A 17,834-nucleotide genomic window follows, 5' to 3' on the forward strand; every position below is an offset into this window, starting at 1 on the left:
TTAAGTTCAAATGTACAATTATAATCTGTTAGCCTGGACTCAGTGGTCACACCTTCACCTTCTGAATCTGAAAACAGTTCAAGATCCACTCTCAACCCAAGCACACAACTGTAGTTGTCAGAGGAATGCAGTTGCTAAACAGTGATGACTTTTGACAGGTATTACAATAAATTCTGTTTGCCCTCTCAGGTAAGTGTTTAAAACAATATTCCATAGCACTATTCAGAACATCAAGAACATTACCCTGTGATCTGGCCATGATTTAACCCTCAACCGGCATACCTGTAAATTTATTTCTTGGAGTTGTGAGACATTGCTGTGAGAAAACTGGGTGGTGTACTTCCCTACACATGCAAAAGCTTTGAGACAGAGGCCATAAAAAATGCCATTCATTTTTTTATTAGGTAACGAGCTGATGCATTTCAAAAGTAAAAATCTTCAAAAAAGCAGTAAAAATGTCTCTCATTTACAAAACCAATTTGTAATATCACCAGTATATAAAAAATAACATAACTCATCTCATTCATGTAACTAAAGGTAGAATTATGCTAAAGTACTGGATTAGCAGAGTTCTGAAAAAAGACTAAGTTTCACCAAGGCCACCTAGAAATTTAAATTCAAGGAAATAAATCAACAGAAAATAATTTAGATTAAAAGTGTTTTTTTTTAAATAGGCAACTATAAAACTGTTGGATTGCTGTAAAGCCCCAGCTGGTTTATTAATGTTCTTTAGATTAGAAAATCTGCTTTCCTTCCCAAACTGGTGAATATGTTGCTCCATACTCTTCAATTGATTTGATTGTTAAATGCTTCCTCAGTTCAGCTGCAATTAGCTTAACTGCTTCCATTAGAAGACCATAAGATATAGGAACAGAATTAGGCCACTTGGCCCATTGCGTTAGCTCCACCATTTCATAGCGGCTGATCCAATTTTCCTCTTGGTCCCAATCTCCTGCCTTCTCCCCATATCCCTTCATGCCCTGACTAATCAAGAATCTATTAATCTCTGCAATAAATATTCACAAAGACTCGCCTTGCTCTTCATATTACATGAACCAAATATAAAAAAACATTACAAAGCCACATTGGTAGAGCAGGAGGGAATACATTGTGCCAGGTGTAATATCATGAACTAGACTTCAAAATAAAGAAGTAATCGAGAGTCTCACAAGACATCTTTCTATTACTTACACAGAGATTGTCTGAAAATCACAAAGACAGCGAATGAATAAACCAAAGTTAAGGAAACAAGACCTACAAATCAGCGAATAAGAACAACAAACCATTTTGTCACTCCCAAATGAGAGGTAGGGATGAAAGAGCTAACTACAAGCACATAATGTCATATCTCTGAATTTGCGCAGGACATTCTGAGAGGGGAGGGAGAGCAGCCAGCTATCGTGGTCTATGTTGGCACTAACCACATAGGCTGGAAGAGACGACTTGAAAAGAAAATCTGTGGAATTAAGCAGAAAATTAAAGAGCAGGACCTGAGGTTGTAATCTCAGGATTACCTCCCTTGTCATGTACTCATGAGGCCGAACCACAAATGTCATGACTATTTAATTACCTAGGTCAGGAATGGCAGTTAGTGATGAATAATAAGTCACAATATCTGCAGCATGTGAATAAATAAATGAAACTCAGATAATCCCTTGAACGCTAAGAGAATTTAAGCAACTGGGAAAGAAACAGGGTAATCATACCTACACACGGTGCCTAAATTTTTTTAGGCATAACTATACATCTGGTCGTTAATGCAAATGTCTAATCAGCCAATCATGTGGCAGCAATCCAATGCATAAAAGAGGTTCAGTTTTTGTCCAGATCAAACATCAGAATGGAGTACAAATGTGATCTAAGTGACTTTGACTTTGAAATGATTGATGGTGCCAGATGGGGTGGTTTGAGTAATCTTAGAAACCGCTGATCTCCTGGGGTTTTCACACACAATGGTCTCCAGAATTTAAATGCAAGAGAATCCGCAGATGCTGGAAATCTAGAGCAACATAAACATAATGCTAGAGGAACTCAGCAGGTCTGGCCGCATCTATGGAAATGAATATACAGTTGATACTTCAGACTGAGATCCTTCTTCCTACCTCCTACCCAAGATCTACAAACCAAGATGTCTGGGTAGGCCCCATTGACTATGCCTGCTCCTGCTCCACTGAACTCCATTCTGTCCCCATTGGGTCAGTCCCTTTCCTGCAGTGTCTGAGAGTTGACATCTGGCCTCCGCAAGGTAGAGGACAGTCCGCCACACTACAACAGCAGCCCCTTTGTCTGTGGGTTTGATGGTAAGGTTGGGATTGGTGTGGAGGGAGTGGAGAGCAGTGTGCTCAAAGAGGATAAAGTTTGAGGAGAACAGAAGAGAGCTGAAGGTGAGCTGGTTGATGTCTCATTGGCAATTTTGTGAAAATTCAAAAATTTAGAAGCAAAACAGCCCAGAGTAAAATGGTTCCTGAAAGGGTTAAATATAAAAACCATTAAATTATTATACCATTCAGAACACTTACCACTGTTATTTAGTAGTATTGAATACTCTCTACAAATAGATTCACTTCATGATACTTCTTACACATCAAGAAATTAAAACTATACGGGAATGAAGTACTCACAGTCATTTCAGCTGGATATCTAGTTTTTACTTCCACCCAATGAAAAAATGCATTTGGACCAAACTTTCTGCTGAAATCCCAAACCATTAATGGTACTTTGGGGAAAATGGAATAAACCTGAACAATTAGCACATCAGAGTAGGTGGCACAGTGATGCAGCTAGTGCCTTGGAAGTGTATTCAGCCCCCACAACTATTTTCATATTTTACCGTCTCATTTTTTAAATTTAAAATATATTGAAGTAGGATATTTTGAGCTAATCTACAAAACATTGTGCATCATGTCAAATCAAAAAAAAATTCCAAAACCTGTCAACAATTTTCTAAAAATTAAAAACCAGAACTACGTGGCTGAGAAAATATTCATCCTCTTTGTAATTACTATGCTGACTTTCCTCAAGTGCAGTACTATATATTACTTTACCAACTCACCCAATTTGTGGATTTAGAAAATTGGAGGACCACCTGTATTCAATTAATTCATAAGAATAAATACCTCCTCTCTCCGTAAGGTCAAACAGTATGGTAGATTTTCAACAGCCCAAACCAAAATGAATACAAAAGAGCATTTAAGCAAATGATAATAGAGAAGCACAAATCTGGGGAAGGGTACAAGACCATCTCAAGGGCACTGAACATACCTTGGAGCTCAGGGCAGACCTATGTGGAAAAAGTGGAGGAAATATGAAACCACAGCCACACTGTCTATATCCCTCTAAGCTTAGATACCAGAGAAGAATGGCACATGTAAGAGAGTCTACTGTGACACCAACAGTCACTCTGAGCGAACTGTGGAAGTTAGTGGCTGGAACTGCAGGTAAAGTTCATGGCTCCACAATCTCCAAGGCCTTGCACAAAAAAAAGGATATTTATGGAAGAGTGGCAAGGAAAAAGCCCTGCCTTGCCAATAAAGGCTTTGCAAAGCATCACTTAGAAGATAGTGTAGAGATGTGGAAGAAGGTCTCGTGGTCAGATAAGACTAAAGTGGAACATTTTGACCTCAGCACTAAGTGGTACATGTTGCATCTGCCAGGTAACACCATTCTAACTGTAAAGTACAGTGGCATCGTGCTATGGGAATGCTTCTCAGCAGCAGAGACTGGAAATCTGGTCAGGAATGATAGGAAGACAAGTGCTGCTAATCTACACAGAAATCCTGGATATAAACCTGCTAGCCTCTGCCAGAAAGCTTAAACTGGGGAGGAAGTTCGCCTTTCAGCAGGACAATGACCCAAAGCACACTGCCAGAGCAACCATGGAGTAGTTTCAAATGACAAAATTTGCTGTCCTTGAATGGAACAGTCAGAGTCCTGCACTTGACCCATTCGAATATCGCTAGCAAGACTCAAGATTGCTGTCTTCCGCTGCTCCCAACTAATCTGGTTGAGCAATTTTGCCAAGGTGGAATGGATAAATCTTGTGCCATCACATTGTGCAAAGCTAATAGAGGCTTGTCCAAAAAGACTACTGACAAAAAGACAAAAGGATGTAATAGCTCTGAGAGGTGGTTCAGCCAAATACTAAGCAAAAGTGGATGAATAGTTTTGAACAGCTGACATTTCAGGTTTTGAATTTTCAGTTTTTCATGCTTTACAACTTTCCCCAATTTTTGGGCTCTACCATGGGGGAAAAAATGAGCATGTAATTCACAAATAAAAATTCTCATTTAAGTTGATCAAAATCCCTGAAATAACGTTATTTATGTGAACACCAGGCTGGGGGCAGAATACTTTTACGAGGCTCTGTATCTCATAGTGCCAGGGATCTGAGTTCAGTGCTAACCTCAGGTTCCTTCTGTGTTGAGTTTGTATGTTTTTCTGGTTCTGTTCCGGTGCTGGTTTTGCATCTCAATTTCCAAAAATCTGCTGGTTGGTAGGTTAATTAGCTGTTGTAAATTACTCAGCTATTACCCAACGTACTAGAGTGGTAAAAATCAAGAAGGTGAAGAGAATGTGGGGAGGATAAAGTAAATGGTATAAATCTAAGATTACTGTAAATGGGTGGCTTACTGGTTGTCATGGACTCAGTGGCCTGTTTCTGTGTTGTATCTATCTGCAGCACAGTTTCTATACAATATAAAACAAAAAGGATAAAAAATTCAAATCTTAAAGAAAGAGGAGGTGTAGACCTACAATATTGCAATCTGAAAGGGTACCTTAGTATGTCCAGCCCATACGTGCATCTGCTTCTTAGGGAGGTAACACTTCTCTGGTGGTTGATCAGATCGTAAATTGACTCCAAGGTCCTGAGGAATGTGCAAATATGATCTGCCTTGATAGTCATACATATCTTTGACTGTAAAGAGAAAACAATCCTGCTTAGTGCTTTATAGAACTATTTCAGGTTCTTCACGAGGCAAGCAATAAAGGTAAGTACTTTTTAAAATTCTAGTCATTGAAAGAATTCCCTTAAAAATCATATTAATTTACAACCATAAAAATTGGAATGTGAATTGGAACACAAATGTGAAAATGAAAACAAAAAGCTCTTGGAGAGATTTAATTTCGTCAATTAAACTTGCATCTTAAGTATGATCTGGCTCATCAATATAAAAAGTGGAACTACAAATCTGGAATAATTGTTTAATATATGCTAGTTTATATTCCTTCCATGCCAAATACATTCTCAGAAAGTCATTTTGCCTTCAGTGCTTTATTTTTTTGCATAGTGAAGTGCAAATGTCCCATTTCTTGTCGCTGAACAAGCATCTCAGACTCAATTTTTCATTACTTTGCAGAAATTGTTCTCATAATAAATCAAATAAAGCACGAGGGCTAGTTTTAAAAATGTCAGTAAGTGCTAAGTGCACCAGCTCTGCAAGTTGTTTCTCAATATTTCCAAATGCAAATCAGATGTCACCAAGTGTGTCAGATTTATAAATTTATGAATCGTTACTCCAACTGCAGGCAGATAGGTGTCAGTCTACCTTGGAAATTAATAGCTATACTTCTTTGAAACTGAATTTTCAGTGCTGGTCCTCACTTTGACAACATTTTGATAATTCCAAGATTTATGCTACTTGACTCTAGCACATGATTCATGCCTAAACTTAGTATGTTAATAATCAATCTCACCAGCAAAACATTTCCTTTATTTGTAAGTGTAATATGCAGAAATATCCAAATGTTAAATTACTTTGGTCCCAATTCAGATTCGAATGACTGCGGGGAACAGCAACGTGAAGATAAATTGAAGAGGAAATGCTAAAATAAAAATAAATAATAGCAGGAAATAAATGAAAGAAAATTTTTTATTATTTAATGGAGTAGCATCCCCTATGTTTTTACATTAATATCCTCTTTGTTTTGGCAGCAACTGCTTTTTTACAGATCCCACTACAGCTCTTCAATTTTACTATCTGATGTGGTGTTTTTAATTCTATTGAATGAGTCACAGGTAAGACACATCTGATGGTTAGTTTTTAAGGTTTCTTGCTCACATTTACTTCTCTGCTCAATTTCTTCTGCTTCTAGCTCTGTAAAAAACATACTCCCTCAAATTATTACTAATACTCTACAATTTTCTTTTTCTTCCTTTTCCAACTACAGACCTACATAATCATACTCTAATCCTTATCTATATTGCACTTATTCTTTTCACATAAATAGGCGTGCAGAGAGTTAACTCTTCCCTTAAATCCAATTTCATAATGAATAATAGGGTCTTATTTAACGATAAGAATGTCCTGCAAAGGAAATCCGCATATTGTCTCCAAATTGAGATCATCCGATTATTTGTATTGTGTCGCAGGACTCTTTAACACACCAATGTAAACACCCCAGTAAAGCTAGGTGCAGCTCTGATCTCCAGTTTCTCTTTTCTCACTTCATACCTGCTCAGAATTCAGCTCTACCTCACAACCAACTTTCTTGGGCACACCAATGCAAGTGATATTTTAGGGAACTTGTCACAAAACTCTATGGCTTTAACTTAAGTGAAAATTCACAACTGCATAACAGGTATCAAAATTAAGAAATGAGAAAGTTTGAGAATAAGGAATACCAGACAGGAAGCAAGCAGAGACAGTAAGTGATATAACAAGTACTAAACAAAACAAAGAAAGCAAAATACTTTAGACTGCTGTTAATTTGTAGCTGGTGTAAAATAAGATGAAAAATTAAATCAAATCCTCCTTTGCAAAGGATCAGAATTGTTACCCTCTATGCGGAACAGCAAACAAACAAAATTAAGGTTTTATTACTGTGAAGGATTGTTTTCTCTTCTGCAGGTTTTTCATCGTCTTGTTTGCCCTTCTTCTGCCTCTTTGCGATGATCTCATCAAGTTCTTTCTGTTCTTCCTGTTGAATTAACAACATTATTTAAATCAAGTAGGGTAACAACATTATTTAAATCAAGTAGCCTGCAGTAAAATATCATTTTATTGATTATTCACACAGCTACATTACTCAGAATGTGCACAGAGAAAGAAAGGATGATCTAATTAGGAATAACAGAGAACATGTAAACCATGAGTTGTATCGAGCAGGAAGAACTTCAAATTGTTTGAGAGATTTAAAGTATATTGTGATTTTTTTTGTGATACACGAGTGTTGGCTTTGCTCTATATATTGTTGGCAGAAGGATACAGAATAGTACTTTCCCAAATTTTTAATCAATTATGTAGTGTTTTATCAGGATGGTTTCACATAAATTTGCTCTGACTCCAAACAATTTGCCACTTGCCTGTCAGAAAGGATGTTTCTTTGATTTAGCCGTTCAGTGTTACAGCACTGAAAGAGGCCCTTTGACTCATCAAGTCCATGCAGACAACAAAACACTTATTTACATTAATCCCAGTTTTATTCTTCTCACGTTCTTGTCAAACAACACTAACCGACAAAAATCTACAGTGGCCAATTAACCTACTTTGGGATGTAGGAGGAAACACGAGTTCTTTGAGAAAACCCACAAAGTCACAGAGAGAATATAACCATATAACAATTACAGCATGGAAACAGGCCATCTTGGCCCTTCTAGTCCATGCCAAACGCTTATTCTCACCTAGACCCACCTACCTGAACTCAGCCCATAACCCTCCATTCCTTTCCTGTCCATATACCTATCCAACTTTTTTTTAAAATGACAAAATCGAACCTGCCTCTACCACTTCTACTGGAAGCTCGTTCCACAGAATGTGCAAACTCCATACAGCCAGCACCAGAGGTCAAGTCTGAACCTGTGTCGATGGGGCTGTGAGGCAATGGCTCTCTCTACTAGCAGTGCAATTATGATATGATAAAAAAAGGTTTAAATGAAATAAAATCATAGTTTTACCCACTCAAGAAACAGAACACAGTACTCTGTCAGTCATATGAGATAAGGTACTAAAAGAACCATACTTTGAAATCCAAAAGCAAAATACTACAAATGCTGGGAATATGAAACAAAATAGAAAGTGGTAGAAATACTAGGTAGCAGCTGTGAAGAGGGAAAACCAATTTTTCAAAGGGATGACCTTTCATCTGATGAAGGGCAGCAACCTGATACATTAACTGTTTCTCTCTCTATAAATGCTGAATATTTCCAGCACCTATTATCTCTCATTTACCAACTGATGTCATAATAATTCTAAGCAAATGGTAACCCAGAGGACTAGTCATGCATTACTTCTACTGTGCATTTGAACAACTTAAAAATACATACTGGGAACTGATTTAAGGAATCGCTGCAAATACAAGTCAAATAAGTTCTAGAAAACTCTATATTTAATCAAAAAGCTCCCAACTTAACAAAGCAATACTATGTTTATAACACGCTGCCAACATCAGATGGACTTTTTACAAAATATCTTGACAATATCAGTTTCAGCACCAGAACAGTGTGTGCATTTTACACAGCCTTATTTTAAACCATGTAACAGTTTCAATCAGCGCCACTGCAGGAAACCAATGCATGCTTGAAATGCCCATTGGCAAAAAGAGATAAGCAAAAATTTAACATATCAAATCTTGAATTCACGGTCATGATCCTATTCTCACGCAGCGGTTTTTGACTTGCAATTGCAAATAAGGGAGGATTGCGGGTGGAAGCTGACCAGTCAGTCTGATACAGTACAAAGTCCCATCTACTATTCGAGTCAATAGCGGGGTGCATAATCACAGTCCATAGCAGAGGAAGAATACCACTGGTAAAGATCACTTGGAAGCAGCACACTGCCGCAGCTGGTAGAGTTTGCTGCCTCACAGCATCAGAGACTTGGGTTCAAACGTGATGTTAGGTGCGGTCAATGTGGAGTTTGCAAATTGTCCCTAAAAATGCATAGGTTTCCCTGAACGTTCAGGTTCTCTCCCATATCCCAAAGGCATATGGGTTAACTGGTTACTGTAAACTGCCCCTAACGGCAGTGAGTGGTAGAATCTGGGAAAGTTGATGACAATGTGGAAAGGATTAAAATAAAGACTGATGTAGGATCATTTGGCACAGGCTTGGTGGGCCAAAATGCATTTCCATGCTCTCTGTCTCTACACTACACTAAATTAACACAGATTTTTCTTCAAACATTTCATTTCAAAATTAGCTGCCTCATTAAGTAATGTCTGAGCCAAAAACTGTAGTAGCCAACAAACATTCCATCAATTATTTTCACCATAATAATAACTGCTAAGTTACCAGAAAGAATGACAATTTGTTAGTTGGCAAGATATTTTCATACACACATATGTTGACATTGAGAAAAACTGCAGATTTCTGTTTTACACAAGTCTATGACTGCCATCGTCATCATTGATAAATTACATTGGGCAACAATATTTTTTAAAATACTCAGAATTTGTAACTATTATTTAAGTACATGTAGATTTTAAATTTATCTATCTTTGCACAGGTGAATAAACTAACCTCTGAAGGCTTGGCCACATCCTTTTCATCGACATACTTTGCCCAAGGTCCTTGAAAGCCTTCAATATTTGCTGGGTCTGCTTCTTTTAACTTTTTGCGCTTTTCTGATTTCTTTTTACCAGATTCAAATACTGTAAGTCCTGCACAATTTTAAAATCAATACAAAAGACGTTGGCAAATACTTAAGAAAGCTGAGCAAATTCACTTTAATTAAAATGGGTTCTTCAAATTAACATGTCACTCAGCAATGTTTCAAATATTTTATTTTTGAAAAACCACGCAAAGGGCAAAAGGGCTGATAGATTTTTAGCTATTAAGAAAATTAAAGGATTCAGGTTTAGGGCAGTAAACTGGATCCAAAGTAAAAGATCAGCCATATTCTTACTGAATTGCAAGGATGAACAGTCCAAACCTCATCTATTTCTTAGGTCCTTTTGATACTATGCTCAAAACCAAATTCAAACATCATCAGTAATTCAAAGGCAATAAAACAGGGTCATAAATTATAATAAAAAAAGAGACAGATCCAAATCCATCAAAAGATCATAAGACATGGGAGCAGAATTAGGCCACGGCCCATCAAGCCTGCTCCACCATTCCATTATGGCTGATTTATTATCTCTCTCAACCCCATTTTCCTGTTTCCTCCCTGTAACCTATGATGCCCTGACTAATCAAAAACCTATCAACCTCTGCTTTAAATATACTCATAACTTGGCCTCCAAAGCTGTCCGTGGCAATGAATTCCACACTCTGACTAAACAAATTCCTCCTCATCTCTGTTTTATGTAAATGGATGCACCTCCATTCTGAGACTGTGCCCACTGGCCCTGGATGCATCTATCATATGAAGTATCCTCTCCACATTCATTCAAAATTCAAAGTAAATTTATCATCAAAGTACATATACACCATCATATACAGTCCCAAGATTCATTATCTTGTGGGCACACTCAATAAATCAAATACGCGTAATAGAATCAATGAAAGACCACACTAAAAGGGCAGAAAACCAGTGTGCAAAAGACAACAAACTGCAAATCCATAAAGAATGAAAAAAAAAACAAGCAAATAAACAAATAAACAACCAAACAAGCAATAAATATCAAGAACATCAGATGAGCAGTCCTTGAAATTGAGTCCATTGGTTGTGGGAAGAGTTCAATGATGGGGCAAGTGAGGTTGAGTGGTTATCCCCTTTGGTTCAAGAGGATTGGTTGAGGTGTATCAACTATTCCTGAAACTGGTGGTGTGAGTCCTGAGGCTCCTGTACTTCCTTCCTGATGGCAGCAGTGAAAAGAGAGCATGGCCTGGGATGATGGATACTGTCTATCCAGGCCTTTCAATAGGTTTCAATAAGATCTCCTCTCATTCTTCTAAGCCACAGCGAGTGCAGACCCAGAGCCATCAAATTCTCCTCATCCTTCCCAGAATCATTCCAGTGAACCTCCTCTGGACTCTGTTTTCTTAGATAAGGGTCCAAAAACTGCTCACAATACTCCAAGTGCAATCTGACCAATGCTTCATAAAGCCTCAGCATTACAATCCTGCTATTATATTCTAGTCCTCTTAAAATGGATGCTAATATTGCATTTGCCTTCCTTACCATTGACTCAACCTGCAAGTTGACCTTACTGGAATCCTGCACAAGGACTCCCAAGTCCCTCTGCATCTCTGATTTTTAAATTTCCTCCCCGTTTAGAAAATAGTCTGCACCTTTTTTCTTTTATCAAAGTGCATGACCATATACACTTTCCATCTGCCATTTCTTTGCCCATCCTCCCAATCTGCCCAAGTCCCTCTGCAGACTACCCACTTCCTCAATAATATCTACCCCGCCACCTATCACCCACAAGCTTGGCCACAAAGTCATCCAGCATTCAGTTTTTATTGTAAATTGCGAGCAGTACATTGAATTTAAACAGCCAAGACTTTTGCAACAGATAATTATTAAGGCATTGTTAACTGGCTTGCATCAAACCAGGCAACATGGCTAAGTTATTTGTATTGTTACCCAAGTTCAAACTGGCAGACCAGATGGATGTTGCTACGTAGCATATCAAATATGGTCACAGGAGTTTCTGTGTACAGTACTTACCATATTTGTGTACTCAGAGACAGCCATGACAACATTAATTTTGGGTTTATGGCTGTCCGTCTGTCATCATTTGTGTTAATATTTGTGTTATTTAGTTTCTCCCAAAGGCGTTTGGACCTTCAGAAGCGCTTTAACAATTACAATGTATTTCCACTATGCATCTCAAAGGAATCATTTGTCAACTAAAAATATTTAAGTAAATAATCTCATTGTAACTATTGAAATTATACTGAATCACCTACTGTTATTTTGATCTTAAGGGTATAAAAATGTGATATGCCTTTGGGTTTGTGAGCCTCGGCCCAGTGTGTCTCCAGAATGATACCTGCTTGTTTCAATGAATAAATACATTACCTCGAAAAAGTTTCAGTCCCCACAACTATTTTCACATTTTACTCAATTACTCAATTTAAAATACACTGAAATTGGATTTTTGAGCTAATATATAAACCATTCTGCATCATGTCAAATCAAAAGAAAAATTCTAAAACCTATCAACAATTTACTAAAAATTAAAAATGAAAGTTGTGAGGCTGAAGAAGTATTCATCCCCTTTGAAAGTAGTACACTAACATTCCTCAGGTGCAATATACTGTATTACCTTACCAACTGCTGTCGATGTAGAAAATTGGAGTATCACCTGGTTTCAATTAATTCAAAAGAATAAATACTCCTTCTCTCTGTAAGGACTTTAAGTATGGTAGATCTCCCAACAGACCAAACCAATATGAAGACAAAAGAGCATTCAAGACAAGTCTGGGAAATGGCAACAGAAAAGCACAAATGTGGAGGAGGATACAAAAGTATCACAAAATGCACTGAACATACATCGGAGCTCAGTGCAGTCCACTGTGGAAAAAGTGGAAAAATTATGAAACACTGCTGAGGTCAGTCCATCCCTCTAAACTGAATCACTGGAGAAGCATAGCACCTGTAAGAGAGGCTACTCTGACACCAACCGTCACTGAGTGAGCTGCGGAAGTTAGTGGCTGCAACTGGAGATGAAGTTCATGGCCCCACAAACTCTAAGACCTTGCACAAAAAGGGAAAAGTCCTGGCTAAATTTTTAAAAAAAAGCAGAACATCTTTGCCTTTAAGACTTTCCAAAGCGTCACTGAGAAGATACTGTAAAGATGTGGAAGAAGGTCTTGTGGTTGGACAAGACTAAAGTGAAACATTTTGTCCTCAACACTAAGCAGTACATGTGGTGAGAATCTAATACTACACATCAGCCAGGTAACATGATCCCTACATAAAGTGTCCTGGAGGTAGCATCATGTTATGGAGATGCTTTACAGCAGCAATGACTGAAAATCTGGTCAGAATGAATGCTGCTAAATACAGAGAGTTCCTGGATACAAACTTGGGGTGGGGGGGGGGGGGAGAGGGTGGAGTTCATCATTCAGCAGGACAATGACCCAAAACACACTGCCAGAACAACTATGGAGTGGCTTCAAATGAAGAAAACTAATGTCCATAAGCAGCCCAGCCAGAGTCCTGACTTTAACTCGATCGAACATCTCTGGCAAGACCTCAAGATTTCTGTCCACTACTGCTCTTATCCAAAAAGACTACCAGCCTGAATAGATGTGAGAAGTTGTTCAACTACATACTGAGCAAAGGGGAGGTGAATATTTTTGAACTGCTGACATTTCAGTTTTTGAATTTTTAGCTTTTCATGCTTTCCCTTTATTTTGTGCTCTACTGTGAAAAAAATGGGCATATGAATTCACAGATAAAAATTCATAGTTAAATTGATCAAAATGCCTGGTTGTATTACTCATTTATGTGAACAAAGCATTGGGTGCATTGCTTTATATATCACCAGCTTTATGGCCACTCTGGTGACTTTGAGCATAGTCACAATAGTTTGAAAACTTGGCCACAGAGCCTTTAATTCTGTCATCCTAATCGTTGACCTATAACATGAAAAGAAGTGATCCCAATAACAATACTTGCAGAACACCATTAGTCATCGGCAGCCAACCAAAATAGATTCTCTTTATTTCCACTCTTTGCCTCCTGCCAATCTTCTATCCATACTAGTGTTTTTCCTATCTTGTTAAGCAGCCTCATGTGCGGCACCTTGTCTAAAGCCTTCTGAAAATCCAAGTAAGCAACATCCACTGACTGTTATGTCCTCAATGAATTCCTATAGGTTCATCAGGCAAGATTTCCCATTAAGCAAACCATGCTGACTTTGGCTTACTTTATCGTACACTTCCAGGAAGCCTGAAAACCATCAAAGTCAGGCTAACTGGCCCATAACTTTCCTTGCTCTGTCTCCCTCCCTGCTTGAAGAGTGGAGTGACATTTGCAATTTTCCAGTCTTCTGGAACCATTCCACAATCTAAAGATTTATAATGCTTCCACAATCTTTTCAGCCATCTCCATAACCTAGGGGTGTAATCCATCAGGTCCAAGTGACCTATCTACTTTCAGGCTTTCAGCTTCCCAAGCACCTTCTCCTTAGGTATAGCAACTACACTAATTTCTGCCCTGACAGTTTTGAATTTCTGGCATACTGCAAGTGTCTTCCACAGATAACACTGATGCAAAATATTTATTAAGTTAGACTGCCATTTCTTGGTTCCCCCATTACTACCTCTCTAGTGTAATTTTTTATGTGGTCCAATATCCATTCTCTTACGTTTTATATATCTGAAAAAACTTCTTGTATTCTCTTTTATATTATTGCTGGCTTACCTTATTATTTCATCTTTTCTCTCCTTACGTTTTTTTAGTTGTCTTCTGTTTGTTTTTAAAAGCTTCCCAATCCTCTAACTACCCACTAATTTTTGCTATATTATATGCCCTCTATTTTGGTTTTATGCCGTCTTTGACTTCCCATCAGGCATGGTTGCCTTGTCCTCCCTTGAGAATACTTCTTTATCTTTGGGACATTTCTATCCTGTGCCTTCCGAATTTCCCCCAGAAACTCCAGTCATTCAGCCATTGCTGTTCTGTTGCCACCCCTGCTAGTGTCCCCTTCCAATAAATTTTGGCCAGGGCCTCTCTTCTGCCTCTGTAATCCCCTTTACTCCACTGTAATACTGACACATCTGACTTTAGCTTCTCCCTCTCAAACCGTAGGGTGAATTCTATCCTATTATGATCACTGCCTCCTGAGAATTTCTTTACCTTAAGCTACCCTAATCAAGTCAGTTTCATTGAAAAACACCCATTCTAGAATTGCTTTTCCCCTAGCGAACTCAACTAAATGCTACTCAAAAAACCTATTTCTTAGGCATTCTACATAATTTGCTTGGGATCCAGCACTAACCTGATTATCCCCAATCTACCTACATATTGAAATCCTCCATAACTACTGCAACATTGCCCTTTTTACATGCATTTTCTATTTCCTGTTGTGAGTTATATCCCACATCCTGGCTATAGTTCAGGGCCTGTATATAACTCCCATCAGGGTCTTTTTAACCTGGTAGTTTCTTAACTTTACCTATAAGGTTTCTCCATTTTTTGATCCTGTATCACCTCTTTCTAAGGATTTGATTACATTTTTAACCAACAGTGCTACCCTTCCCTTCTGCCCATCCTTTTGATGCAACGTGTATTCTTAGATGTTAAGCTCCCACTGTGACCTTCTTTCAGTCATAACTCAATGACTGCCACAATGTCTTGCCTGCCAATTTATAGCTGTGCTACAAGATCATCTACCTTATTCCGTACTACCATGAGCATTCAAATCTAACACCTTCAGTCCTGTATTCAGCACTCTTTTCAATTTTGCCTCTATGCTACACATGAACTCATCCCACTGACTGCAATTATGCCCTATCATCTGCCTGTCCTTCCTCACAGTCTCACTATATGTTGCATTTACTTGTATACCAACTGCCCATCTTTAGCCCCATCACTCTGGTTCCCATCCACCTGCCAAATTAACTTAAACCCTTCCAAAAGCCAACCTGCCTGCAAGGATATAGATGTCCTCAGTTTCAGATGTAACCCATTCTTTTTGTACCTGTTATACCTTCCCCAGAAGAGATCCTAATGATCCAGAAATCTGAAACCCTGCTCCCTGCTCCACTCCTTGAGCCACTCATTCATCTGTACAATCATCCTATTCCTGCCCTGGCAGTGGGAGTAATCAGGAGATTACCACCTCGGAGGTCTTGCTCTTCAGCCTCTTCACTAACTCCCTGTGCAGGACCTTTTCCCCCTTTCTGCCCATGTCATTGGTGCCAATGTACACCACAATCTCTGGCTGCTCAGCCTCTCCTCTTGAGAATCTTCTGCAGCTGCTTTGAGACATCCTGGATCCCAGGACCCGGGAGGTGACACACCATTCTGGCTTCTCTCTCACGGCCACAGAATCTCCTGTCCGCGCGCCCCCCCACCCCCCAAACTATAGAGTCTCTTATCACTATTGCTCTGTCTGACTTTACCCTTCCCTACTGAGCCTCAGGGGCAATCACATCCAGTTAAAGGATACATGGAGTTTAAGAACATAAGAAATAGGAGCAGAAGTAGGCCATCTGGCCTGTCGAGCCCACTCTGCCATTCAATAAAATCATGGCTGATCTGGCCATGAACTCATCTCTACCTACCCACCTTTTCCCAACAACCCTTAACTCCCACCTGCTTGCACCAATTCATCTCATCGTTTTTGTTTTTTTAAAACTTGCTTCAGTCCTTACATTAGCTATTCCCCTTTAAAGTTGTACTAAATAGAATGGGTAAATATATATTGCACGCAGCTCCAACAGGTTGTAGAAGAATGCTGGGTGCCCCCTGTCTGATAGTAAGTAAATTGCAATTGCGAGTTACAGCTTAAACAAGTCACACTAATCTTGAAGCAACTCCAATTCACGACCCAAAAGAAAAATCAAGCAAGCATTTGTAATTTTCAATAAATTGATTATGAGTAATGGACTAGTCAGTATTTATTAGTGGGTATGTTCCCCTACTTCCTTTGACATCAGCAACCAAAACTGCTACTGGATGTGTACTTCACTACAATAATGGGAAATTAGTTCAGTATTTTGCTGATAGAATTACTGGTAATACTTTAACATTACATAAAAAGTAGTAAATTAAAGTTCTGTACATCCTGGTTGGGGATGCATTCCTTAGATTCAAAGAACTTCTCTGGAGTTTCCTAGAAACCTTGTTCATGATCACAAGAGATTCTGCAGAAGCTGGTAATTTGGAGCAACACACACAAAATGCTGCAAGAACACAGTAGGTCAAGCAACATCTACGGGGAGGAATAAACAGTCGATGTTTTGGGCCGAGACTCTTCACTTGTTCATGATGTTGTATGGTGATGCTAATAGCTCATGAGCTTGCCTGGCTTTATCTGGCATCATACACACAAATCACACAGTCATTCACAAACTAGAATATTTTCCATTTATGCACTCTGGTTGGTTAATGATAGCATGGACATACTGAGTTCTGCAGAAAGACAAGGTCACAGTGCTTTTGATCATTCATCATCTGCAAGAATGGATACTGGTAACTTCCAAGAAAAAGTGTAAAAATATTATTCTCACTCAATTTAAAAATACCTGTATGGAATTAGAAAGGTTTAATTGCTCCAGATGGGTCTTGTTTTGATTTAAAGATACTAATTTGTATTCATAAACTCAAGGGATTCTGCAGATGCGGGAAATCTAGAGTAACAAAAAATGCTTTCCTTTTTAATTTGTATTCATTAACTGTTGGATTGGAAAGCTTTCTACCTTATGTCATAAACCACTTCCAGGTCAGGAATACATTTTCCTCTGGCCTCAGTTCCAACCAGGCAAGAACCTAATTTTATCAATAGAATTTTTTCCCCCACTATTTTCCACTTCAAACATCCTGAAAGCTGCCAAGTAAGAATGCATTTGTTTAATCTGGAGTGGATTTGTTTCAAGTTCCTGAGGTAAAATGCATGTGACTGTTCACTGCTTGTTCTGTCTGTGGCTTTTTATATATATAAAAAAATCAAACTGTTTAAGTTGATTTTTTCTAAACAATCATTTTTTCGAAAGATTAGAAGTTCAAAAACAAAAAGACATAACTTTAACTGGGGACAGAAATTTAGGCAATGTTTTTTAAGAAGCTAATAATAATGCAATTCATTTACCAAAGACATTTCAACAGATCCAATTTATGAAGTCGCAGTTTCATAGACTCACAGAAATGCATCTTAAATACGTGGAAAATTATGGAAAAGCAAGTCTCAGATATCCCATTTATCAGATATTATTATTTGTTTTCTTATAATTGTCTGTAATTCCAAAATGAAATTGAACAAAAATTGACATG

General features: G+C 38.3%; 1 protein-coding gene across 1 annotated transcript in view; it reads right to left on the reverse strand.

Annotated features, from left to right (window-relative positions):
• Nucleotides 1-17,834, reverse strand: part of cdc40 (cell division cycle 40 homolog (S. cerevisiae)) — a 124,944-nt gene that overhangs the window by 49,377 nt on the left and 57,733 nt on the right. Inside the window, exons 5-7 of the mRNA XM_059982946.1 lie at nucleotides 9,458-9,597; nucleotides 6,822-6,918; nucleotides 4,776-4,915 (exon numbers count right to left, since the gene is read on the reverse strand). Coding sequence (XP_059838929.1) covers nucleotides 4,776-4,915; nucleotides 6,822-6,918; nucleotides 9,458-9,597 — 377 coding nt within the window. The remainder of the gene's footprint in view (nucleotides 1-4,775; nucleotides 4,916-6,821; nucleotides 6,919-9,457; nucleotides 9,598-17,834) is intronic.

Source organism: Hypanus sabinus, chromosome 10 (genome assembly GCF_030144855.1).
Source record: "Hypanus sabinus isolate sHypSab1 chromosome 10, sHypSab1.hap1, whole genome shotgun sequence".
In the NCBI taxonomy this organism is placed as follows: domain Eukaryota; kingdom Metazoa; phylum Chordata; class Chondrichthyes; order Myliobatiformes; family Dasyatidae; genus Hypanus; species Hypanus sabinus.